At 45.6% G+C, this 27,823-nt stretch overlaps 1 protein-coding gene and 1 pseudogene across 1 annotated transcript; one reads left to right on the forward strand and one right to left on the reverse strand.

The window, feature by feature from the left end:
• Positions 1 to 17,656: 17,656 nt before the first annotated feature.
• Cxcr1 (C-X-C motif chemokine receptor 1) lies at positions 17,657 to 19,882 on the reverse strand. The gene has a single exon (XM_005330456.4). The coding sequence runs from the start codon at positions 19,880 to 19,882 to the stop codon at positions 18,809 to 18,811; it is 1,074 nt and encodes a 357-aa protein (XP_005330513.3). The 3' UTR covers positions 17,657 to 18,808.
• A 6,505-nt stretch (positions 19,883 to 26,387) lies between these two features.
• Positions 26,388 to 27,431, forward strand: LOC101957922 (G protein-coupled receptor kinase 6-like; annotated as a pseudogene).
• The last annotated feature ends 392 nt before the right edge of the window (positions 27,432 to 27,823 follow it).

Below are 27,823 nucleotides of genomic sequence, written 5' to 3' on the forward strand. Positions count from 1 at the left end.
TGAAGCTTCTCTTACCAGATTTCCCATTGGCTCATCTCCATCCAGTCTCCATCCAGGTAAGAGTGGTGGTCCCAGTCCTATCAAATCTGTAGGGCTGAGGGGCACCCTGGGAATATGGAGTTCCAGATGACTACAATCAAGACTCCAGTTTAAGACAAGTTCAGTGGTGCATGCCTGCCATCCCAGCTACTCAGGAGGCTGAAGCAGGAGTATCACAAGTTTGAGGCCAGCCTTGGCAACTTAGTGAGACCCTGTCTCAAAATAAAAATTAGAAAGGAGGTGGCTCAATGGTGAAGTGACCCTGGGTTCAATTCTCAGTACCAAAAAAAAGCAAAAATTTTTTTAAAGACTCAAGTTTAATGCACTGACCAGAAGCAGTGGTAGCCGAGCTACCCAAACCAGAGATGAAAATGCCTCTTGGAATTAGAATTGTTTATGAGTGTGTTTCTTCCCGTTTCAGGTATTCCTACTTCTCTCTCTCTCTAGGTTAATGTCTTTGGGGGCTGAGCATTCTCCAGGACCCCCAACTGTAGCTGACCCTTAGACAAAGGAAGGTGGCTTTGCACTGCCACCACTTCTGACCATTCCATAGGCACAAGGACTAGCTATCAGAGGGGGAGGGGAGGAGTAGAGATCCTGTCCCCAAGTCAAGGCCCCTCCCCCAGTGGCTCAGGGACGTGCACAAGTCACCTTCCCGGAGAAGTCTGACACACCACTGATTTCTCAACAGGGCCTTGCAAAGTGTGAGGTCACACATGTTCCCCTGGCCACAAACAGGAGGGCCAGCTTCCCATCAACACTGGCTCCGTGCCAAGCTGACCCAGAAGCAGGGCTAAAGGCTTGGTTTCCCACCAGGTGGTGGGCCCCACATTTTACGGTAATACTTGCAGCTAGCATTTCAAGAGGGCTTTGGGGAGTGTCCAGCACCACACTAAAGGATTTCCTATGCTGAACTGCCCAACCAACTCTAGCACTTTGGATCCCTCTGCCTCTTGACCCCAACTCCAAGCTTGCCGGAGGATTCAGCCCACTTGCCAAAAATGCATGAGCCTTCCGCTTCTTCAAGGCTCAGGGGTCTTGATGCCATAGTAGTTTCCAGGAACCAGCGTTAGGGGTACACAAAACCCTCTGTTTATAGAGACACTCTGCTAATTCAGCTTAGGGCACGGCACACAGTGCGTCACCCACATCCTACTTCCCAGTGTCCTCTCACTACTTAAGTGAGTGGTGGCCCTGAACTGCTCTCCTGAAACCCTGAACGTCTCAGGGGAGAGGACGTGAAGATCCACATTTTGATGGAACTCCCCCCTTGTGACAAGTGAGTTACTCAGGGCCTACAACTGGTGGGCACGGTGCCAGAGGCCTTCAATGACAGGAGCAACACTGGACCCATTCCCTACCCTCTTCTCTACATCAGGCCACCTTCCCTCCAGTCCCCGAGAAACCTGATTCGAATGGGACTAATGGCAGCACTCATATGACAGTCCTGACCTTTGTCCTCCAGCACCTGAGGATACATTCAAGAGGAAAGAAAAGCCAGAAACAGAGACCCAGAGGGCAGTCCTGAAGCCTCTCCTCTGCATATTCATTTATCCCCTCTGTCACCCAAGGCAGGCAAACATTTGGAGCTGGCTTGGGGATAAACATTGGCATGAGGAGAGCTTCTTGCAAGAGAGTTTAGTGCCAACATACCCTACACCTGCAGAGACATGTTTCTTTTTCTGCCCAAAAACATAAACATAAAAAATGTGCTAAAAGAAAAGCCCTGTGAAAACGTCAGGGAACAAAAGCGTATTTGAAGTGGCAACCCATTAACAGGGAAGTGTTGGAAGAAATGTACTAAACTCTACCTTGACCTTGCTGGTCCAGCAGAGGGGCTAAGGGTGTAAGCCTGGGGTCAGATTCTTATCTGCACATCCCAGCTCTCGCCCTTTCTGCCTTGGTTTCCTCCTGTATCAATGGATTATTATAGAAACAGCTTCCTCGTGTACTTTCAAGGATTAAATTAGTTAATATATATATAAAGCCCAATACCTAGAACATAGTAAGCTCCAATTAATGTCAGATGTGAGTATTTATTTAAATCTTTAGTTTTGTTCCAACTTCACAGATAGATTCAATAATGTGAACTAAACTTCATGTGTAGAAATTTTGATACAGAGTTCAAATTAGATCTTAGCCACAGTGTTCATACAAAATACACACAGCCATCATTGGCTTGCCCATCATATAAAGGTAGTGATGTTTTTTAAACCTGACCTTTTCTACTCTTAGCTGCCCACTTATTTAAACCATTTACAAGTTCAATTAGGCAGCCGTCCTTTAGGAAGCCATAGATACCCCTATTACCTTGCAAAAAAACTTAAATTCTACAGCTTCCTGTGGCTGGTACTCATGGGACTCTGATGGCACCAAGGTACATGCAGCAAGCAGAATAAGCTAGCTCTGCTATTGTCTCTTTTCCTATCAGATGCCTGAATCTTGCCCCTGCCCCAAGTCACCTGCATGTGGTGTGTAGAGACTAATGGGCTGTTTGGTTCCTTCATTGACAAGTTGGAGGTAGCCCTATGTCAGACATGCCTCCTTCCCTGACTCTAGGGAAAAGGAGGTGAGCAGACTCTGTTTAAGGACTCCCGCAGTCTGATGGGAGACAGACAAGAAACCAATGAACACAACCCTGATGTGAAGTGTGAGGATCAAGATATGCAGCAGTTTAATGGGGCTCCTCGCCTGATGACGCTTTTGGCAAGGTCTATCTCTTGAGCTTGATGAAGACACAGGGAAGGAAGGGTACAGTGACAGGGAACACTACGCGCAAAGGCTCAGCATGGCGACTTTAGAGAATTCTGTGGCGCTATCACCTGTCAGCTCCAAGTTGTTTGTTCTTCTTGGTGATGGCTCCTTGCTCTTGGCTGGGTCAATCAGAGCTGCTTTTCTGGAAAGGGGCAATTGGGCTGCTCCCTGAACTTCAGTTGATCTGGGCGATGAAAACTCGGGGTGTGTGGGAGGAAAAGAAACAAAGCCACAGGCCTGGAAGGAGGAGTGAGGTAGACCTGCCAAATGCCATGGGGTTGAGACTCAGGAGCCCCAAAGAGAGACAGCCCAAGAAAGGAGCCACCTTCCTGCTCCTGGTTTCGGTCCCTCTTAGAAACTTATGACCCTCAAGGTCCATCAGATACCATTGGATTCTTCCATGAAATGCCCTTTGGGCTTCAGCCTCATTAAAGCAGGTTTCTGTTGCTGACACCCACAGACATCTAGATGAAGGCAGACAGCACCACGTGTCAGGGGAACGCTGAGGGATCCAGCACGGAGGAGCCAAAGCCATAAGAGACGTGTGGATTTTACTCCACAGGCCACAGGAGCCCCGGATGAGCTTTAAGCAGATGAGTAATACAACCCATGTCTCCCCTGAACTTGTAAGGGGCAGAGGCTCAGGGAAGGAGTCTAATTCGGAGGCTCCAGCATGAACAGTGCAGGTCTGAACAAAGCAAGGACAGGGGCAGCAGATGAGGAGGTGAGCTGCAGAGAACTTCAAGGGAAGACCCAAAGGCCTTGGCTCTCAGGTGGATCAGCCACGGGCAGTGAGAAAGGGGGAGGAAGACAAAAGAAGATTTCAACCCACAGTTTGGAGAAATGGCTTCGAGGAGGCAGGTTGGTGGGTTGGGGGAGGTGCTGCCTTCTATGTTGGACTCGTAGCGAGGGCACAGCAGACACGTCATTGAGTGTGGAAAGGGCAGCTCTGGAAGCCCAGGACTGTTCGGCTGGCCTAGAAGCAGTTCTGAGGGTCATTGTCATTGCTATGGCAGGGCACGGAAGCCCCTGGGGTAGATGGCATCCCCCAGGGAAACTGAAGAACAGAGAAAGGACAGGAGGCGGGAGGAAGAGAACATTGGAGAATGTCAGCAGTCAAGGGACTGGCACATGGAGAGGGGCCTTTAACGGAGACCAAAAAGAAGCCAGAGGTGCAGGAAGAAAGCAAGAGCCCAAGGAAAAGGAAAGTTCAAGAAGGAGGAAGTGTGGCAGGTGAGGAAGATGACACTGTCATGCTCTATGGTGGGAGAGGAGATCTGACCACTTCTTTTCACCCCCTTCACTCTCTCTCTAGTCTAAGACATCTCATCTCTCTTCAGAGCAACTGAAATAGCCTCCTATCTACTTCCCTCTCTGCCCTTTCCTTCATGCTCCATCCTGCAGCCAAGTTGATGAAAACCTTGCTCACAGTCCTCCACTCTTGGCCTCTGTGGTCCAAACTCATCTGTCATTTGCCTCTCTAACATCATCTCCTGCACAGATACCCTGCCATGACTACACTCCAGCCATCTGGGCCTCCTTCCCATTCAGAAGCATGCCCAGCACAGTCCTGCCTCAGGGCCTTTGCAACACTCTTCCCTCTTCCTATAATGACCTTCCTGATTTTTGACTTCCTCCAGGTCTCTGTGGAAGGTCAACTTGTTACAAAGTTTCCCTCACCACCTTATCTAAACTAGTCCCCCCCACTCACACTCCCTCAAGCTGCTTTGTTCAAAGCAATAATTGATGCCTAACTTTACATTTATACTTATTTGTTTGTTGTTTTCAGACTTTGAGTCCCAGAAGGACAGGTCCCTTATTTGCTTGGACCACCGCTGTGTCCCCAGCCCTTAAATCAGGGTCAGGAAAAGAGCAATCATTAAATATTTGTTGAATGGATTCATTTGGTAATATTAATTTGGAAAATGAAACCATTTTCACCCCGATTCTACTTCTAAGTATCTATCATATTAAAATAACTAAGACTATCCATGAAGTTTTAGGTACAATATGTTCCCTGTAGCGTTGTTTCTAAGAGTCCATTGGTTAGATGAATCCTGCTCAGCCATAAATGAGGCTGTACATGACTCTTTATGAACATGAGAAGGCTTTTACAATAATCAAGCACCTCCTCTCCAGCTTGAGCTGGATGTAGGAAAGTTGCAAGGGTTGCTGTTAATTAGAGTGAAATCAGGGCACTTTGAGCTCTACAAGGTAAAAACCTTGCCCTCTCTGCATTTTTTTTTCAGCACAATGGGTAATAGAAATGATAGGAGCCTGTAAAGTCTTGCCTAGCATCATGAGGCCCTGGATACAATTCCCAACAATGGGGAGAGAGAGAGAGAGAGAGAGAGAGAGAGAGAGAGAGAGAGAGAGAGAGAGAGAAAAGGAAAAGTAGAAAGCCATTCTTTGGAGCAAAAGGTAAGTATAACCAACTGTGAATTTGCACAATGGCTTTAGGGTTTATTGTTGTTATAGACTTAACTATTTTCAAAAATTATCATTAAGAACATTCTTAGAGCACCGGGTGTACATGCCTGTAATCCCAGCACCTTGGGAGGCTGAGACAGGAGAATCCCAAGTTCAAAGCCAGCCTCAGCAATGGCTAGGCACTAAATAAAATACAAAATAGGGCTGGGGATGTGGCTCAGTGGTCAAGTGCCCCTGAGTTCAATTCTCAGTACCAAAAAAAAAAAAAAAAAATTCTTAGACACCCCTCCCCGAAGAAAAAAACATTCTTAGAGGTCAATAAATGTTATTGTCAATTTGAGCTATCTTGATGGTCAACATTTTCCTTCCCTTTAAGGCAATCTTGGTCTAACAAAATTTCTTAGGAATATCATATGGCATTATAGCAAAACAGATTGCATTGAGAGAAAAACAAATTAGGCAAAAGAATAATATTCTCATTTTGTTTTTTAATGAAATATTATGCACATGCCACAAGGTATAGAAGGATGTGCAGATCATTGTTGACAGTGGTTATCTCCAAGAAGGAGAGTGGGATATTTATTCATCTTTGTCTTTTCCTTATCTGAATTTTCTAAATTTTAATATGAGATGATATTTTATGTAATATTTATGTTTTCTCATTCTTATACAGGAGTCTTGTTACTTATGACTTTAAAAAAATTGAGATGAGCTGATGGCGCATGCCTATAATCCCAGCTACTTGGGAGGCTGAGGCAGGAGGATCTCAAGTTCAAGACCAGCCTGGACAACTGAGTGAGACCCCACCTCAAAATAAAATTCAAAAGGCTGGGGAGTAGCTCTGTGGTGGAGCACACCAATGCTCAATCCCTAGAACCAAGGAAAAGAAATGAAGATGAGAGATGTGACTTTGAACTCTAGTAAGGCAAGGATTTGTGGGTACTTTACTCATGTGTCCCTCAGACACTGCAAGAAAACCTGGCTCACAGATGTTCCCCCTCCATAATTTTTTAAATGATATGAATAGTGTCAAATGCTACCAAGAGGAAGTATGGTCCAGAAATGCCATATGCATAGACTTTGGGCAAAGAATTAGAAGCCTGGGAGAGGTGGGCAGAGGTGGTATTTAACATCACCAAGGTGGGGCTGGACGGGGCACTGCCGGGTACTCAACCTGAACAGAGGGAATAGAAGGCCACCTCTGTCCTGGACACCAGGGACAGGTCAGGGGAGGAGTGGAATAAGCTCAGGGTTCAGAGAGCCGTCAATGCAGAGGAACCTCCTGCCCAACAGCCTTAGGTAGATGGCAGACCAAATGAGAGACAGACAGACAGACAGGATACTATTCTGGGGTCAGAAGCTAGAGATGGAAGGTGCAGAAATAACAAGAGGCTAGAAGAAAGTCTGAGGAAATAACAAAGTAGAAAAAATATAATAAGCAAAGAAACGTGATATACAATAACCCAAAGATTGCCTTATATTAAATGCAAATAGGTAGAATCTAGATTCTTCTAACAGACCACATGATACTATGACATGGTGACACTGTAACATTAAAAAAAAAATGTTTCAGTGCTAAGGTCCTGTGTTGGATCTCCAGCACCACAAAAATTTTAAAATAATAATAATAATAATAATAAAACTGCCACAAGGTTTTCAGCTCAATTTTATCAGGAACCTAAAACAGCTCTAGAAAATAAAGCCATATATTTTTTTAATGCTGGAAAGAAATGAACCAAACTATACACGGTGGTCGACTTTGGGTGGGGGGCACACAGGCAGCCTGGTTTGGTTCTGTTTTTTTGATTTGGTTTTTGGATTTTATATTTTCAGCTCTAACTTGGTTTGTAATCTGTATGTGCAAACCCAGTGGGCAAGCCTGGGATTCGGCCCCTCGGGACACCTCTCAGGGACCCTATTTCCTCTTCCCAGCACCCTGCCTGGACCTTTTGCCAAGCTGGCCTCCACCCCTCTGCCAATTCCGGCTGACCCCTGGCTATGGTGCCTGACTCTGTTGCTTGCACTGCCAGAACCCCCCGGCTTTTCTCACTTGCAGTGCCAGTCCCCTCTCCTACCACTGAGGTGACAGTCCCTGGGCTAGGTTGGTCACAGGCATGGCTTCCAACTGCCACAGCCCTCAGGCTCTGCCTGGTGCCCTGCCCTGAGCCACAGCTCTGCAGGCCTGTGCCCCTCACCCTCTACAGAGGGCTCCTCTCGGGAACGCCAGGCTTCCGTGAACCCCAGGGTGGATCCAGGCTAGGCTCAAACCTCACTGTCCCTCACCTTCTCTCAGGTCCATTCAGCGTCCATTCAGAGTCCACTCAGACCTAGGCTGCAAAGTGGACAGAGAACCAGTGTCATGGCTTTCCGGATGTGGGGTCCAGGGAGGGGAATTCACGGCAGCCTGAGTGCAGATAGGGCACTGCCGGGTGAAGAGGAAGAGTGGGCGTGACAGGAATGGGGGACGTGACAGGAATGGGGGACGACACTTCATCCTCTTTCCAAGTTCTGTCTTTTTCATCTCAAAGCAGTTGGATGCCTGGGACAGTGACATATGCCAATTCCCCTCTTAGCAGCCTGACCCTAGGGCATCGCCACGCACAAAGCACTGCCACTACACTCACAAGGCAGGGTCGTGTGCCCACTCTTGGCCTGGCTCACCTGTCCAAGGCTTCTCTGCTACGATCGTGTCTGCCACTTATGGGGGCCCAAGTCTGTGCCAAAAGCCAGGCGTTCACCTTGAAACCTGACAGCACCCTTCTCATGTTGCCATCCCTCAGAAGACACAGGGGTCAGAGGAACCAACGAACTTGTTCAAGACCATACAGTGAGGCAGGACAGACCAAGACAAACCTCACTGGGACCCGCCCAGGGCCCTACCCACAGCAGCCCGTCTCCATGTCACACAGCATTGAGAACTCAGGCTTCCCGCGGTGAGTCCCAGATGAAACTCCTCATGCCACTTACCTGCTGCTGAGTTACATCAGGTGAAGGCCTTAATCTCTCTGGGCCTTAGTTCCCTCTTCTATAAAACGAGGATAGTAGTAATTCCTACCATGAGGTCCTGGTGAACATTAAATAAAATAATTCACATAGAAAGTGCTTTTCATGGTACCTGGCACGTGGTAAATTTTCAGTTATCAGCAAATAATAATCATTAATATCTATAATTTAACATCATGGGAAACATACGACATATATAAGGATTGAGATAAGGGCCCTTCTTATGGCGTGAAAACTGAAATGGAACTTGGGGTCAAAGTTCCAGTTTCACTAAACGGGCAGAAGTAGTTTATTTGGGGATTCCTTCCAACAACTATTTGTTCTCACCTTGCCCTGAAGCTCTAAGAAATCCATATTCTCTCTCTCTCTCTCTCTCTCTCTCTCTCTCTCTCTCTCTCTCTCTCTCTCTCTCTCTCTCCCCCCCCTTTTCCCCTTTCACTGTCTCCCTTTGCAGTATCTAACAGATGACACTGATTTGATATCTTATGTACGTGTATCACATTACAGCTCTGTACCCCATACGTATGTACAAATGTTATGTGTCGTATTAGAGTCTGAGAGGCTGTTCCAGGGTCCAAGGAGAGGCCACGTAAGTCAGCACTGACACATAGCTATCGAGATGCTACACTAACATGTTGGACTGTGCTGTACCAATCTGCTCATGACCTTGAAGCCTCAGAAAAAGAGGATCTTCCTGTGCAGCAAGAGAATGATTTTAAAAACCCGTTCTCATTTCATGCTTAATGACTGAAAGAAAAACGTTCCCAACCCAAAGAGTATTTGTCCTTTACTAAAGGGGACTCCCTCCTCTAAAGTAATGATTTTGACAGATCAGGAAGGAGGCGGGGGAGGAGGTGGAGGATCAGAGTCACCGAGGGGAAAGGAAGGAGAGGAAAGGGACAGGAGGAGGACTTCCCAAGAACTGCTTGGTCAGGCTTGCTCAGCGGCTGCGGGGGAAGACTATACCAAGAACTGGCCTCTCTGGAGCCCCTGGTCACTGATAATCACGATCCAGCAAAGATAGATGTTGCCTATCACGTTCACATGGAGATGTGGGACTCTTCACATCTCTCAGAAGACTCAGATCGAGGGCAGCTCATCTGCTTAGAACTGGAAGGGAGCTTACCCAATCAGACCTCCTTTCATGAAACAAGAAACAGGTTCCCTAAGCTGACATGAATGTTCATGTGACACAGCCACCAAGTCTTTCTTTTCTTTCTGTATTATTATTATTATTATAAACATCTTTCCAAATCGTCAGGTTCAGTTAGGACTTCCAAAGGGATCTCTTTGTTCCTTTTGTTCTACAGGGAGTTTCATGACCTTCTCACATGTCCTCCATTTGTAAGTTTCCTTTGTCCCCCTAAATGTCATTTCTGTGCTCTGTGACTCTGTTCACAGGGCTCAGCACAGCACAAAGGTGGAGGTAAGAAAGCATTGTCACATTATCAGGTAACTTGCTTAACACATGGGACCTGGCAGAGGGGACAGGGTAAGCTGAGCACGTCAGGATTCCTGCTCACAGGGGTGCTTGTGACCTGGGAGCCCCGCGCTTCGTGGCCCCCAGGCCTGGACTTGCTTCATCTCCCCGCACCCTCCACACCTTCAGAGCTGGAACAAAGCCAGCTGTTTCAGGAAGACAGCTTGTTGTTGACAGGACTCAGGAAGAGGACGGATGTGGCCACTTAGGTTTCTGTTGGGCAACACGATTCCTTCCCATGTCGAAAGTGACTGGATTTCTTCAGAATCCCTCCCCTTACCTTCTAGATCTCACTTCTTCCACCTCCTGATTTGAGTCTGGCTAAATGAAAGGGATGATGATTCTGGGATTATGTGGGGTCATTTGCCCCCAACGCATATATACGCACGTATGTTGCACACATATACACACGTATGTGCAACATACGTGCACACTCCGGGTCCCTAGACATCCAGTCAATGTATCTTGCAGGCTGACACTATGAGGGGAGCAGGGGGAGCTGGGGATTGAACCCAGCACTCCCCTGGGTTTATTACGCTAGACAAGTGCTCTGTGGCTGCACTACATCCCCAGGCCACAGGTTGACATTTTAAACTCACTTGGAGAACATTTTAACACATTGATCTTTAAGGAAATAAAGAAGAAGGAAAACTTTGTTTCCATTTTATGTGCTAGATTAATTTTTAGGGATAGTGGAATGGGGAGATGTGGGGAAAACGGTCACCAACACGCATGCACACACTCTGCATGTAAGGGGCTAACTAACATACATTTTTAAAAGTTTTAAATAGATATCTAAGGTTGAAAGCGAGAGAGAAAAATCTTTAGGGACAGAAATGAAGAGGGCACTTAGAGATGTGTGCACTGAGGGAGCAGGAATTGAAGCCACAGGAGCTTAAAAAGATGCTAGAGCTAGTCACGCACCTTAAGGCTGGGGGTGGTAATGATCCACACCTGTGGATCCCATGGACCCAGCAACCAACCACCACTAAAATTCCTGCAACAAGTGGGGACCGGGAAAGAGCTGCCTGCCCTTGCGTGGAAATGGAAGAACACCTGCCGGCCCTGAGACGATCCCCAAGTGAGCTGTCTGCCCCAGGCCGTGGGAGATAGAGGAGCACGTAAGGAACCTTCCCAAATCCCAGGCCTGGGTAGCAAGTGACGAGGACCCAAATCTGCCATTTGGAATGGTGTAGAAACCCAGAGTTAAGAAGCAGCAACAACAACAGAACCCTCTAACCCACGTGACCTAGGAGGGCTCAGTGAGCCCCCCAGGAACTGCCCCTGCGTAGTCTTCATAACCCAGGGCACAGGCAAGACCCTTATGGGGGGGGAGGGGGGCAGGGACATTAAGGCACATGCCTATAATCCCAGCTTCTCGAGAGGCTAAGGCAGGAGGATCACAAGTTTAAAGCCAGCCTGGGCCACTTAGCAAAATAAAATAAACATGGCTGGGGATGTAGGTCAGTGATAGAGAGCCCCTGGGTTCCATCCTCAGCACCAAGAAGAAGAAAAAAAATCCACTAAAAATGACACAAAAGGGACTATTTTAAGGCACAATTCTATAAGATACAAGAACAAAGAAAATGTGAGAGAAGAAAGCAGATTTTCAGAGTCAAAAAAAATAGATGAGTGAGTGTAATTAAGTTACTAGACCAGAAAGAGACAACAAAGGGAACCAATGAAATCACTACGAAAACTGGAATAGCCTCAGAAAGATAATAGGAAATATCGCATTCGTGAGGTGAGAATGAGATGCTCCAAAGGGGAACAGAAAAAAAAATCTATTTGGAAATTTAAAATACTATAGAAAATTTTAAATTTCTATATTATATTTGAAATATCTATCTTATATATTATATTTTAAATATATGAAATATCTATATTTCAGTGAGAAAGTTGGGAAACACATTAAGGATAGCTTCTTGGAAAACAGAAAGATGAAGTTATTTTGAAACAGGCAGAAAGGGATACGAATATTAGAGAATCAGTCTTGGAAGTTTAACACCTAAATAAAAAGAAGTTCTAGAAAAATTGAATAGGGAAAATGAAGGATCAACAAGTGTCAACAAAAAAATAAATAAATAAAACAAGCAAATTCTATAGAACCCGAGTTTCCAGATTAAACAGATTTACCAGTACCCAGCATAATGAATGAGAAGGCTCCTAGGAAGCACATATCATGCTTTCTAAAACTGATAAAGATAAGATAAAGAAAAGATTCTAAGAGAAAGAGAAAGAAGATAAAGATTCTCAGAGAAAATTCATCACCTACCAAAGATCAAGAATTACAAAAGTATCAGAAGTCTCAGTGGCAACCCTGGAAGCTAGAAGAAACCAAGAAAAACCTGCAAATTTCTGAAGGAAAATGAGTTCCAACCTAGAACACAGTACCCAACCAAAAGACCAATCCAGCATGAAGGTAGAGGAAAGGCACTATTGGAAATGCAAGTTCTCAAAAAGGTTATCTCTTACATCTCCTTTCTCAACAAAATCCAGTAATACAGTCAGGTGCAGCAGTGGTACATGCCTGTAATTCTAGGAACTAGGGAGGCTGAGGCAGGAGGATCATAAATCGGAGGTCAACCTGGGCTATTTAGCAAGACCTTGTCAAAATAGAAAATAAAAATGGCTGGGAATATAACTTAGTGATAGAGCAACCCCTGGGTTTAATCCCCTACCAAGAAAAAAAATGTTAAATCAAATAATCCAGCAAAATATGAGTCAGCTTAAGAATAATGATAGTTACACTTCAAATAGAACCTATTGCATGCTGGGCATTCTTCTAACTGCCACAGGAGTACTTATGTGTATGTATACTCATTTAATTTAATCCTCATAGCAATTAGCTGAGCTTTATTCTTGTCAAGCGGGAGGTAAATTCTGTGAACAGCAGAACTGGGATTTTAACCCAGGCTATGTGGTTTCAGGGCCCAGGTCCTTAAAGAGAAAAGAAGATTTAACATCCATTCATGATTTCAAAAATTTTAAATTCTCAACAAGCTACGAGTAGAACTTTCTCAACCTGATAGAAGGTCTCTATGAAAAATCTACAGCTAACATCATATTTAGTGAAAATTGGATGCCTTAGGACCAGGAGCAGGGCGAGATGTCTGCTTTTGACACTTCTATTCAGCACTGGACTGGAGATGCTGCTCGGTGAAATAAGACAAGAAAAAGATTAAATGGCATAAGGAAAATGAAGAAATAAAGCTATTTTCTCAGATTACATACATATAAAATCCAGAGAATACTTTTTTAAAAAAACTACAAGGACTAATAAGTGGAAAAGGTTCCAGATTACAAAGATAGTACATTAGTAAGTAAATTGTTACAAAGTCAATATACATAGTACAATTATGTTTCTATACTCTAGTAATAAAGAAATGGAAAATTTTTTCTTTCAAAATACCATTTGTGATAGCACCCTGCCCAAAAAAAGCCACAGATACTTAGGGGTAAATTTAATAACATATGTACAAGATAGGTGTACCAAAAAGTAGAAAACATTCTTTGCAAACAAAGAAAGATACCATGTTCCTAGACTAGGATCCTCCATATTAATGTCACCATTTTCTCCAAATTGATCTATGGATTTGAGGTAATCCAAATAAAAATCTAAATTGAATATGTTGTAGAAATTGACCAGCAGATCTACAGTTCATCTAGAAATGGAATGAAAGAAATTCAGAAGAAAAAAAAAAAGAGCAAACCAGAGAGTAACCTATCCAGATTGAGCAAAACAACAAAGGGCTCTGGAAGAAATGTCTCCAAAAAAGAAAATAAATGACTAAATTACCCAATGAATGGAGTGCATGGAGAGAGACATTGGACACTGGTGCATGGAAAGTCTACCATCAATTCCAGGGAAAACAGAACTGGTCCAAAAAAAGGAAGTGTAAATATTGTACCTCACTGTGATAATTTTTATGGGGTTGTTATAACAAAAAGATTGAATATTGATTGAACCAAAAATATGGTATCAGTGGTATCTTCTCCATATCTAGGAGAATGGAGAAGGTGGTATTTTGGGATTTTGGGACCAGAATGAAAGCAAAAAAACAAGCTGAGAGAGCATTAAATTCTCCATCACCAAACAGAAAGTCAATACATGATACTAAAACTAAGGGGTCTCAAGAACAGGCAAGAAGTAGTACATATATACAATAAAGAAAAATGAAACGATGGCCTTTGCTGGTAAATGGATGGAACTGGAGACTATCATGCTAAATGAAATAAGCCAATTCCAAAAAACCAAAGGCCGAATGTTCTCTCTGATGTGTGGATGCTGACTCACAATAGGCAGAGGTGGGAGGGAGGAATGGAGGTTCACTGCATGAGACAGGGTTAAATGCGGGGGCAGGGGGGAGCAGGAATGGGAATGGAAAAGACAGCAGAATGGATCTGACATAACTTTCTGTGTTCACATGTGAATACACGACCAGCGTAACTCCACCGTGTACCACCACAAAAATGGGAAGTTAAACTCCATGTATGTAAGATGTCAAAATACATTGTACTGTCATGTTTAACTAAAAAGAACAATTTTTTTTTAAAGGAACAGGTAGGGGAGTATGATATTAGGACTACGTGTACCCCTATTAGAGGAAGTAGCTTAAAAGTGGAACTTTGACACCTTTGCCTTGGGTTTGTCACAGGACTTGGGGTTTCAAGGCCACCGATTCTCTTTATAAGCTTTATAAACAATGTGTATAAAATACTTTGATAAAGAAAAACTAATCTTTAAAGACCCCGTTAACATGTTCATTTTTTTTATCTTTTATGTCTTTTGTTCATTTCTACCTCAAGATCTTGAATTTAAAGCAAGAACCCCAAGGTGGTTCAACTATGGGCCCTTGGTGGATTTCTGGGTCCCGTCCGGAATGACCCATCCAGTCTTGGTGACAGCAGAAGGCTGGGCTCCACACCACCCACTGGCAAGTGGCCATTTCTAGGAGGATACATTGCTGGAGAGATCTTTAGACCAAAGAAGAGATGGTCATTTAATTTTATTTCCTTTGCCTCTCTGAGATTTTTAGCCTCCGAAAGGCCCTTATTAAAATGCAAGTTGCTGGGAAAGGGATGATCTTAAACCCCTTTGGCATAAAACCTGAACTTTTGGTTAATATTTTTACTGGAACTGACAAGAATGGATTACTGGATAGGAGGGCAGGGGATGGTGAGGGCTGTCGCTCCTGAGAAGGGGAACTAATTCAGGAGAAAACAGTAGATTTTGACATAATTACTTGGAGGCTGGAACATTTTAAACATTTAAAAATAAATGCTTAAATCATTGCACATTGTACAGAACATAAATTCAGACCCCAGCCCCTGCCCCCCACTTGACCCTTGATGTGCCCTCTATCCTAATCCCAATCCCCTTTCTCACCATCTCCCATTTCTGACCCCGACTCCTCCCCTGATTTGCCCACCCCTGATCCCAGCCCCATCCTGGTCATGAGCCCCTCCCTACGGGGACCTATCGCCCTAGATCTGACCAGTCATCTAATCCTCACTCTATCTAGTGACTGAAATGCCTGTATTGGATATTTCATTATGTTATGTTAAGGAAGTACCAAAATCCTGGCATTTTAAAAAATCTGAAATCCAAGTCATTTATGTCTTGTGCTAAACCCAGAGGACCACATGCCACATTGAAATATCTAATCAAATAATGTTGAACTTTTGGATTGAAGAGCTCTGATTATATCCCTCCCCTGTTTAAAACCCTTCCGCCTTATTTTATGGCTGCTAAATTCCCATTTCCCAAACTACTAGCAAAGCAGGGTGCTTACTAGTCACTTGTGTTTCTCTAGACCCAATAAGGAGCTTCGTTTCCTTTCTGAAGCCACAAGGGAGCTGCTTTAGGAATCGGCACAGGGTGGCGGAGAAGAAAGATGGATGTTAAGGAAACAGGGAGGGCAGAGGACACAGGGGCGGGAGAGAGAGGAAAAGAGGTCCTGTTTGCAGCCCTCCTCGCAGGGATGCTTTCTGCATTCTTCTCATCTTCTTTCCTGAGTCAGATTCGTGTCTGAGCGCTGGAGTCCCTGACTTCTTTCTCACCCACCTGCCTGGCGAACCTCAAGTGGAACCAGCCCAGGAGCCTCCATCCCGGCCCTAGAAGAGTATGATGCTCCAGAATCCATGGTGTTATGGTTTGGATGTGAGTTGTCGCCTGAAAGTTCATGTGTAAGGTGACGCAAGAGGGTGAATGGATTAAGAAAGCCTTAACCCAATCAGTGAATTAATCCCCTGATAGGGATTCACTGGGTGGAGGCTGTGGGCAGGTAGGGTGTGGTTGGAGGAGGTGGAAATTGGGGTGTGCCTTTGGGGTACGTATTTTGTGAGCTGAGCTTAGCGTCTGCTTCCTGGTGTGATGTCCTAAGTTGCTTTCTTTGCCTCACTCTTCCGCCCTGACTTCCTACCCTACCTTAGAACCTGAGGAATGCAGTTGGCCATCTAGGGACTGAACCCCAAAATAAACTCTTCCTGCTCTAATTGTTCTCCTCAGGTCTTTCTTTAGGTCACAGCAGTAAAAAAGCTGACTAAAACAAAGAGTGACCCTACTAGTGGGATCTTTTTGCTCCAGCCTTGTAGCCAATCACCCATCCTGACACCCCTCCCTGAGTCTCCTCCGCACTTACCCAACCCCTAAGCCTCTCTCCAACCTGGTCCAGCCCCAACCGGACCCTCCCTGTCTCCAAGCCCTCATAGTATCCCTCATCCTCACCCACCCCATCTCCAATCTCTGCTTATTTCTGAATCCCTCCCTATTCCTGACATTCATCCTTCTCTGACATTTCACCTTAACCCAACCTCCACCCATCCCTGCACCTCATCCGACTCCAACCTCAACCCTTGACCCAGTCTCACCCTTTATTGAATGCCCACCTGGGAACCTCCAGCTCAGGCCATCTGACACCCGCCATGCCCCATATTCCAGTGCATTCTCAGCGTTGCTTAAGCTGGTTGGAGTTGAGTTTCTACCATGAGCAATTAAAGGAGCCCCGATGTCTTCAGAACATTTTTACACAGATAAAAACAGAATGAAGATAAACCACACAGGCAAACTTAAGGGATGAAGTACTCACCCAGGGTAGCAGGAGGGGGAAGAAGAGGGGACCCATAGATAAGAGGTGCTCTGAGCAGATGGTGTGCAAATGAGCTTGGGCCTTTTCGCACCTATTCATTCATTCAATAAATATTGACTGAGAGATAAATGGGCTCCAAGCAGCGTGTCAGATACCAGGGATACAGAGTGAACAGATGATTCCCGCTTCACAGAGGAAAAACTACGAATAAACTGCTATTCCATCCACGTAACTATTTGGGGAAGGGGTGACTTAACACAGTCAGGATTGGGGTATGTATTTTGAGAGCTGAGCTTAGTCTCTGTTTCCTGGTGTGATGTCCTAAATTGCTTTTGAGGGACCCCAGGGGAGGAAGCTTAAGTGGAGGTGAAGCTGAGATTGTCTGGAGGTACATTTTCTTTTGCTCAGGACAAGGAGATCCTCAGCCCAGGGAGCGAGAACAATGTGTCTGTGTCTCAAGAGATACTTTTGGGGGAGTAATACCCCCATTCTACTGTAGGAACAATCAGTGACATAACTCACACCTTTTACTCTACATCACAGCCAAGATATTCCCACAGGCACAAATGCAAAACAGAAATTTATATATATTTTTTATTATTAATTTTTTTTATATCTGACAGTGGATTGCATTACAATTTATATTACACATAGAGCACAATTTTTCATATCTCTGGTGGTATACAAAGTCTATTCCCACCAATTTGTGTCTTCAGACACGTACTTAGGGTAATGATGTCCATCACATTTTACCATTAATTCTAACCCCCTGCTCCCTCCCTTCCCCTCCCACCCTTCTGCCCTAGAGTTCGTCTATTCCTCCCATGCTCCCCCTCCCTACCCCACTATGAATCAGCCTCCTTATATCAGAGAAAACATTCAGCATTTGTTTTTTGGGGATTGGCTAACTTCACAAAACAGAAATTTTATTGGAAATGGCTAGCACCCAGCTGATTGACTGCTGTGAGGGGATCTGTGAGGTTGCTGAGACTCTGAGTCAGGTTGGAAGCACCAAGTGGGCAACAAGCTGCTAGCCTTGTTCCATCCATGGCTCAGCACATTCCCAACGTGCACATTGTCCTGTCTAGGATGTTGGTCATGATGTAAAGAGGCATCTCTTGCGATAGGTCTGGCTTCCCAACCACCCTCTGTTCACCTACTATACCTAAGGGAAGAACGCTTCCCTGCTCCATCACAAGGTCTCCGTCACAAGGATGGCTTGATGTTTCAGCAGCACCTGCTTCCATGTCCCCAGAAGACACTAAAACACACTGGAGATAGAAAAAAATTGCATGGCCGTGTGTGGTGACATATGCCTGTAATCCCAGTGGCTTGGGAGGCTATGGCAGGAACATCACAAGTTCAAAGCCAGCCTCAGCAATTTAGTGAGGCCCTAAGCAACTTAAGGTCCTGTCTTAAAATAAAAAATAAAAAGGGCTGGGGATGTGGCTCAGTGGATAAGTGCCCCTGGGTTCAAACCCTGGTAGCCTCCCCCCACCAAAAAAAAAAAGAAAGAAAGAAAGGAAAGAGTTGCATGAACTCAGAGCACAGGACACAGAGTTCTCGAACAGGCTGGCTGGCACATACTCAGCAGTTGGGGTGATGCTCCAGAGAGTCACCAAGACAGTCAGCCCATAGGAGCAAACAGTTTCAGCCCATTTTTGTTTGTTGGTTTGCTTGATTGCTTGCTTGTTTGTTTTGCTCCAATGTCAGATGGGGCTATGCATGTGAGGGTGCTGATTACCCAGTTAGTGGGTCAAAGATCCAAGAATTCAACAGAAATGGTGGGGTTTCTTTACTTGGAAACCTGAAGCTAGTCCTTGGAGGTCTCTCTGCACTTCCTCAGAAGGCTGGTGAGGGCCCTGAAGACCAAATCCCTAACTTCCCCACATTCTATAGCTTCCCTCCAAACCCAGATAACATCTGTCTGGACCCAGGCTACCCCCACACAACCTCGAGATGAGGGTTATTCTTTCTTTATGAGGGTGACATATCCTTTCATTGATGCTTTTCAGAGGTTTGAAGGGACAGTGATAGAGGAAGAAGTGTATGAGGTAACACGATGACGTGTCAGGAACTCTTTGCTGATCAGGCCACGGGTAGCCAGGATCTTGAGGAATCCATTGCGAAAATTTTGGCCAATGAAGGCATAAATGATGGGGTTGAGGCAGGTGTGGAGGAAACCCAAAATCTCTGTAGCATCCAGGGCCCGGTCAATGTCACTGCGGCGCTCACAGGTCTCCTCTATTAAGTGGGTCCTCATGAGGGTGTCTGCGACCAAGACCAGGTTGTAAGGCAGCCAGCAGAGCAGGAAGACCAGCACAACAGCAAAGATGACCCTCATGGCCCGGTGCTTCTGCCCCATGTGGGCCTTAAACAGGGTGCGCAGGGTGAAGCCATAGCAGAACAGCATGACGAGCAGCGGTATGACAAAGCCAAAGGTCTGGGGCAGGACCCGCAACACCATCCGCCATTTTGCTGTATCATTACCCAGGAACTCATAGCAGACTGGGCTGGAATTGGTAGGAATAAAGGCCTGGCGGAAGATGAAGAAGGGCAGGGACAGAATCAAAGAGAATCCCCAGATACCTAGACATATGAACTTGACCAAGTGGCGCTTTTTGGTCAGTGTACGTGTGGCATGGACAATGGCCAGATATCGGTCCATGCTGATGCAGGCCAGTAGTAGAATGCCACTGTAGAAGTTCACTTCCTTCAGGAGTGAGACCATCTTGCACAGGGGTGTGCCAAAAATCCAGCCCTTCTCCTTAGCAGCCGCCCAGATGGGCAAGGTCAGAGCAAAGAGCAGATCGGCCACGGCTAGATTCAGCAGGTAGACATCGGTGACTGAACGGTTGACCCGACTGTATAAGATGACCAGTATCACCAGGGAGTTTCCCAGCAAGCTCAGCAGGAACACGAGAGCATAGATGACCACCACAACATGCTTGTTAAGCATCTCAGTGTCCAGGCTACAGGGGCTGTACTCTTCACCCAGAGGTGGCATGCCAGTGAAATTGAAATCATACTCAAGGAATGTCCACAGATCAGAGATATTCCACATGCCTTCTTTAATTTCAGACATGGTTTGACCTAGTTGAAAGGTTAGAAGAAATGAGATTTAGTAATTCAGATTCAAGTGATTCTTATGAAGGATGTGAGAACACTTATCAGGACAATTTTGCTTCTCTGATGGTCTGGAAACCAGAGATTATTCCCTTTACCTCCAACTTGACCACCCAGGGTTACCAACCTTCCATATACTCCGAGGCCCAGCGTGAGCATGGGATAAGATCCAACTCGGAGAAGACACCTTTGCACTTGATTGGCCCGAGGACTGGGGAAACTCTACCTGCAGCTCCACCTCTTGCCCTCTTTAGCCTTCATCCTCTGCCATGTGTGTGCATTTAGATGGGAAATCAGGCTGGTCTTACTCACTCAGGAGAGGCCAGAACTCTACAAAAGGGCAGGATGCAAGCCCGATCCAGTTGTCCCTTTCTACCTTATTTCTCCTCCTATGAGCTCCCAATTCTTGTGCTCCTCCCTGTGCCTTCAATTCACAAATCTGCTAGAAGAAACTGAGAGCATCAAATTGCATTATGCTATGTGGATGCTCCTCAATTTACAATGGGACTATATCAATCATTAGCTGAAAATATCATAAGTCAAAAATGCACTTAATACACCTAACCTACATCATAGCTTAGCCTTGCCTATCTTAAGTGTGCTCAGAACATTACATTAGATGATGCTTGGGAAAATATCCTCTTGCACAAAGCCTATTTTGTAATAAAATGTTGAATATCTCGTGTTAAATTTAGTGGATACCCTACTGAAAGTTAAAAAAAAAAAAACAGAATGGTTGTGTGGTGCAGTCACACCATTGTAAAGTCGAAAGATTATAAATTGAACCATCATAAGTGGGGGACTGTCTTTATTTTAAGTCTATCTTCAAATGAGTATTAAATATCTTGGTCCTCTGTCTAAAGGAAGTCTAAGCATTTGAGAGGACAACGTCTCAATCGCTTAAACATCCACAGAATCATTCAGCAGATTTCAAATAGTTTTTTTTTTTTTCTTGTTAAACAATTTGTTGAAACTTCCCAGAAGCCCAGTACGAGAAACAGATCAAAATTGAGCTGCTAGTGCAGGCCAAGGAGGTCACGTGCAGCTCTCTCCATGAAGATGTCCCCAACCCCCACCCCACCCCCCCTCCAGGCCCTCCAGAGAACCTCTGAAAATCTTTGGAAGTTCATCAGACTGGAAATGAGGTGAGCTGGCATTAGTGGCTTTCTCTTTTGTGACCTTGACTGGAATCTTTTACACCTGTACATCCCCATTTCACATCAGCAAATTGAGGGAGATAGAGAAGGTACCTCTCCTTTGCTTCCACATCTAAGTCTATGATAAGTTCATTACGTTTCAGTATGTTCTCTCCCTTCCAGCATTCGCATTCTCACAGAGGATAGAGTCATAGTGGTCTTAGGACAAACCAATGACTATCCAATTGAGGAACTGTTGACCTCTGCCCTACAAAAGGGCAAAGAGTCCAGAGAAAAGACGAGAAGGCTCCTTCTCACCAACTATGACCAAGTAGGAGGTCAGAACTGAATCGAAGGCACAGGGAGGAGGCAGGAAGCCAGGTAACAGAAATCCTCAGATTCCAGAGAAATAAATGCATATTCTACAATAAAGTCAAACCAAGCCTCCCTAGCCCAAAGAAAGTCCTGAACAAACAGGCAGATTCTTACCTGAGGTACCAGCCAGGAACAACCAAGGCAGGAGCCTGTAACTCAGAGACAACAGTGACTTAACATTTGGAAGGAAATGGATGAATAAAGGGAAATAGAGAAACCACATCAAACCACACCTCCCTCCTGAGCCCCACCCATGTCTGCATTTGGGGAACAAGATTAAGTCACAGAATTCCAGCACATCAGAAACTCCAGAGGTTCCTGTGTACCAGGCTGGAGTTAAGGTCTGTTATCTGAATTCTCCACTCCGTGGACGACCACTTATTATTGCCTTCCATTTCTTGAATTTAGTTCTATTGGTTTATTTGCAAATTCCCTAGTAGATCACCAATGTTCCTGACAAAAATAAAGACAAAAGGTTTTTTATTTTTACAGCAGAGGCTCAGAAGGAGTTCAGCCCCTAGGAGGGATTTGGGGCCAGTTGATGGGAAGGAGGCAGAGGACTACACTGAATTCCTACTTGCATAGTAGACTTCTTAGGTGTGGCCTGGTGGAGTTTTGGAATGGAACCAACCCCACTCTTTCCCACAGCTGCTGTCAATGATTGGTTGGTTTCCATTGCTCTGGGGCAGGGGTCACAGGACATTGGGGAGGCTGCTGGATAGCACAGAGACCACTGTGGTGGGGCCAGCTGTGGAAGGTTTGGGCTCCATTTCAGTGCTCCTCCTCTCTCCACAATGAAGGATGGATTCTCTGGGAACTTAGCTGAGCTGCCCCCAATGGCTGATGGCTGTCCCCAGGCTTTAGTCCTCTAGCACTTAAATCACTACTCTAACAGGAACCCTACTGTACTGTCTTCACGTGTTGGCAAGCCAGGATTCTCCCCTACTCGGTGAGCTGTTAGAATGCAAGGACCTTCTCCAACTCATCCTTAGAACCTCTTCCAGGAAATATAGCAAGAGCTCAGCCAATGGCTGTGGAAGAAATGATTGCGGTCTCTGATCTTAGAGAGCATGGGTCACCAGCATGAGCCGGAGCATCTATCACTTAGGGTCACACACTCACACCTGAAGTCTGTATAAAAGCTTCCTTTCCACACAGCTAGCTGGTCTGGCTGCAGTGACGCTGCCCAGCCTCCTCTTTTGTCTAAAGATAGTCCCAATCTACATAGTATAAGTGTAAATCCTGCCCTTCCTGTAAACGCCAAGTTTATCGTGCAGATGGTGTCTCCACTCCTACCACTGGCAAGCAGACTTTTTAAGCTAAATTGCCCTCTTTCTGGGTTCTTTTCACATCTATAAGCATGGCAGGAAGTGTAAGGAGACAATTGCCCTGGAGTCACTCATACCCTGCTTTTACTGATGCTGGACTATTGGGATATGATGACTAGATCTGAAAGGACTCAAAGTTGGGGTAGTTCTGGAAGGGAGAGGATGTACCCTATTAATCATCTAGGGAAAAGGAAGCTCCTGGGGCAGAAAATAGTGACTTCAGGCTGAGGATATGCTTCAGTTGTAGAGTGCTTGCACAAATAGTGACTCAGGACATGGAAGAAAGAGACCATGGGACCTAGACTGCAAAAACATCTATCTATGTGAACTCATGAACAAGTGGATAGGCAGGCAAGATGGCGCATGCCTGTAATCCCAGTGGCTCTAGGGGCTGAGGCAGGAAGATCACAGGTTCAAAGCCAGCCTCAGCAACAGTGAGGAACTAAAGCAACTCAGTGACACCATGTCCCTAAATAAAATATAAAAAGGAGCCGTGGGGTGGTGGCGCATGCCTGTAATCCTATTGGCTGGGGAGGCTAAGGCAAGAGGATCTCAAGGTCAAAGCCAGCCTCAACAACAGTGAGGCACTAAAGCAACTCAGTGAGACCCTGTCTCTAAATAAAATACAAAATAGGGATGGGATGTAGCTCAGTGGTTGACAGCCCCTGAGTTCCATCTCTGGTACCCCCACAACACACACACACACACACACACACACACACACTATATATATATATATAAAAATCACATGTTCTTTATCCATTCATCTGTTGAAGGGCACCTTGGTTGGTTCCATAGTTTGACTATCATGAAGTAGAATAAATTGAACATAACCTTTGCTCCTAAATGAATACACAATCAGTAACTCCACATTATGTACAACCACAAGAATGGGATCTTAATTGGAATGGGTCGTACTCCATGTATGCATAATATGTCAAAATAGACTCTGCTGTCACATATATCTAAAAACAACCTGATGTGGTCATATATGATGTGGAATTACACAACATATACGAAAAGAAAATTTTTTAAAAAAGAAAACAAGTGGCGGCAATGGAGAAATTGAGGTTTTGCCACAAGGGGGCACAAGTTGCTGGACAGCAAGAGACCCATTGAGAAAGATGACAGTCAGGAGCAGTTATGAGTAAGCCCCACTTTGAAGTTCTTCTTTGTGTACAGTTCCCTTCTGCTTTTTCTAAGCCCTTGGTCAAATCAATTCACCATGCCCGTCTGTTTCGATGAATCCAGAGGACCTAGGGAAAGCTCTGGTCTCCCCCGGAGCCTGGGAATGAAGGCAAAACAGCCCGTCAGGATGAGCCTGGTGGTGACAATAGTGATTGCTCAGTCTCTACCAGAAGACAGAGCTGGAGGACAAGGGTAGAAAAAAATCTTTCACTTTATGGTAGGAAAGAGCGTCTCATGAGAGGAGGCAGAAATGCGCATAAAGATAAGCTTGGAACAAAATTTTACACACTTGAAAATATTCCAGCAAATCTCACCCACCCAACACATCTTCTGCATTTCATTTTCCTCTTACAACTGCTCCTCTTACACTGAGCCATTTTGTTCCTAATGGGAAAGCATTTTTCCATCCTAAGAGAACACTTTGTGCCACAAAGATGACCTTTGATAGGTGCAGCCCAGATGCCAGTCAACTGTCAAAATGTGGGGGTCTCTCTGAGATGCTACTGCTCTTTGCCACTCTGTTTGAAATATGGAGAGCTTTACACAAGATGGTGTAAGCAGCAGAGTGTGGCTGTAAAGACATCATTTTTGTCCCTGTGTCAGCTCTGACGCCCATAAAAACATCCCTTCACAATCCTCCAAAAGAATCCACTTATCTCTGAAGATCTCAGTGGAGGAAAGAGTGGGGGAAAGGGATCTCTTCCCTCCCGCTAAGACATTCCCATCATCACAGAGGCAGCTTCAGAGGGCATGTGACCTCAGATGAGTCAATCCAAGCAAAGGTCAGCATGTTTGTTCACTGCTGGTGGAAAAGCAAGTTTGTCACCTTGTAGCAGGCAGCAACTCAATACCATGAATGGGAATCCAGCCCAAGGACCAAAACCAACACACACAGAGGAAGGCAGAGCTGAGAAATGGGGCCGAGATCCTGAACAAACCATGACCCAGGGCCATCTTCTCTCTGTACAAATCAGTCACATGAGCCAGTAAATTCTCTTTATTGTTAAGACCTAGTCACGTTGAGATTTCTGTAACCTGCAACTAAAACCACTCCCAACTGAGAGAGTTGGAAATCAGAGTGATGGGGGATGAGAGGGAGGGGGCAGGAATATCAGTGAGTCAGGGGACAGAAAGGAGCGTGCAGCACCTGGCGGAGCACGGCCCTGGCCAGCTGCAGACCTCCTAGTCCTGACTGCCGAGCACCACGGAAGCTGGGGAAGGACCTTGAAAAGTGGACCCTGAGGACCCACCTGAGGGACCCCTCCTGAACACATTCAGAAATCCCCACAAAGGACCCCAAAAGGCCTGCTTTGGAGCCAGACACACCATGATACAAATGCTGACTCTACGTTATGGGTTGGTGATCTTGGACGAGTTTGTTGACATGTGTCAAAATATCCTTATCTGCAAAAATGGAGATAATCATACTTGATTCCCAGAGCTGCTGTGATGATGAATGAGGATCAGAGCACAGGACTTAGAACCAAACCACAGATGCAAGGCCCAATTCTTTCCCTTGGGCAGCTGAGATGCTTCCTCTGAACCTCAATTTTCTTATCTATAGAATGGCAATAAAAGCTCCATGGGGTGACTATTGTTAGAATCCATTGGATATTTTTATGAATCACCAGAGGAGAGGAAGTTGAAGGCTCCAAATGCAGAGAAAGGAGATGAGAATGTCAATTACCCTAATTTGATCAGTACATATTGTATACGTGTATCGAAATATCACACAGTACTACATGAATAAGTACAATAGTACATGTTAATCAAACATTTTGTAAATGTTTAGAAAGAAGGGAATGTTAATTATCCCAATTTGATCACTGCATGCTGTATACATGTCAAATTATAACACTGTACCCCATTTGTACTGTCAAATTTAACAATAAATATAACAAGTAGGAGTTTATTCATTGGATTGGGATGAGGATCAATGTGTTAATAAAGTGCTTAACAGACAATAAGCGTTCAATTACTTCTAGCTGTCTTGATACACAACCCCCCACAGTCCTGTTGGAATAAGATTCAAAAAACAGGAAAAATGCAGATCTTTGACCCTGCAATTCTATTTAATGTGAGAAGAGAAAGGAAAGAAAGAAGGGAAAGTAGGAGAGGGTGAGGAAGGAAAAGAGGAGGGAGAGAGGAAGGGAAGGAATTAGAGAGGGCAGGAGGAGGAAAAAGTTTATCACAGGGTTGTTTATGATGATAAAACTTGGTGAGGACATCAATGTCCTCCAAGAGACATTAACACTGGAGATACATATATGTACATTTTATATTTATGTATAAACATATGTATTTCATATGTATATTGTATATTTATATATTATGAAATATATAACAGGACATTGTGCTTCTGTTAAAAGTAATAATGTAATGAAAAAATAATAATGTAATACTGTAATTAGTGCTGTGAAAAACTATAACAGCTGACACTGATGAATGGAGGCGACCTCAAGTTCCACATCTACCACACGGGCCAGGCTGGCTTTCCTGAAGCACGAGCTGTCTTCTACGCTGCTGAGATCTGCTGTGGCCTAGAGGACCTGCACCGGGAGCGGATTGTATACAGGGACCTGAAGCCAGAGAACATCCTACTGGATGACCATGGCCACATCCGCCTCTCTGACCTGGGACTGGCTGTGCATGCACCAGAAGGCCAGACCATCAAAGGCCGGGTGGGCACCATGGGCTACATGGCTCCAGAGGCGGTAAAGAATGAGCGGTACACATTCAGCCCTGACCGGTGGGCATTAGGCTGCCTCCTGTATGAGATGATCGCAGGCCAGTGGCCCTTCCAGCAAAGGAAAAAGAAGGGGGAGGTGGAGTGGCTGGTGAAGGAAGTGCCTGAGGAGTATTCTGAGCACTTTTCCCCCTGCAGGCCCGCTCACTCTGCTCCCAGCTTCTCTGCAAAGACCCTGCAGAGCCCCTAGGGTGTCGTGGGGGGTGGCGCTCGAGAGGTGAAGGAGCACCCCCTTTTCAAGAAACTGAACTTGAAGCGGCTGGGAGCTGACATGCTGGAACCGCCCTTTAAGCCTGATCCCCAGGCTATTTATTGCCAGGATGTTCTGGATATTGAACAATTCTCCACAGTTAAAGGTGTGGAGCTGGAGCCCACCGACCAGGATTTCTACCAGAAGTTTGCCCCTGGCAGTGTGCCCATCCCTTGGCAGAACGAGATAGTGGAGACTGAGTGCTTCCAGGAGCTGAATGTTTTGGGGCTGGATGGCTCAGTTCCTCCAGACCTGGACTGGAAAGGCCAGCCGCCTGCACCCCCTAAGAAAGGACTGCTGCAGAGACTCTTTAGTTGCCAGGATTGCTGTGGGAACTGCAGCGACAGTAAGGAAGAACTGCCTCTAGTCCCCAGCCCAAGAACCCCACCGGCGATTGGCGGTAGCAGCTACTCTGAACGCTGTTTACAGTTTTGCACAGTGGTCCTCCCCATTGTCCACTCAAGTCGTGGCCTGGGGAACACAGCCGGAGCTGTCCCCAATGTCCTCTGCCCCTCAGCCCCTGGCCTGGCTGAGTTTGGCAAGGACTGAGCCGTCCCTGGGACAAAGGTGCGTCCCTTCAGCTCTTCTCCGGAGCTCGGGGCTTTCTGTATTTATGTATTTGTACGAGTTCTATCGAGTTCTATCGCAACCAGAGCGCCCTTAATTCCCACCCCAGACCAGCACCCTGGCTTCCGCTCCTCTGTGCAGCCAGCCCTGGTCAGGAGAGCTGGGAGCTGGCAGAGGAGTCACTGCCAAAGAAGGCTTCTCAGGCCCAGCTCAGATGGCCTGAGGCTGGGCCAGGCCACACGCTTGAGTCCCCAGCACTGCACTGGCCACCACCAACCTCCAAATGACAGTTGTGCCTGCCCCCACTGTC

Source organism: Ictidomys tridecemlineatus, chromosome 7, assembly GCF_052094955.1.
Source record: "Ictidomys tridecemlineatus isolate mIctTri1 chromosome 7, mIctTri1.hap1, whole genome shotgun sequence".
Classification (NCBI taxonomy): domain Eukaryota; kingdom Metazoa; phylum Chordata; class Mammalia; order Rodentia; family Sciuridae; genus Ictidomys; species Ictidomys tridecemlineatus.

Excerpts from the sequence above, each read along its gene's own strand:
- Cxcr1 (XM_005330456.4), bottom strand. The coding sequence starts at position 19,882 with ATGTCTGAAATTAAAGAAGGCATGTGGAATATCTCTGATCTGTGGACA.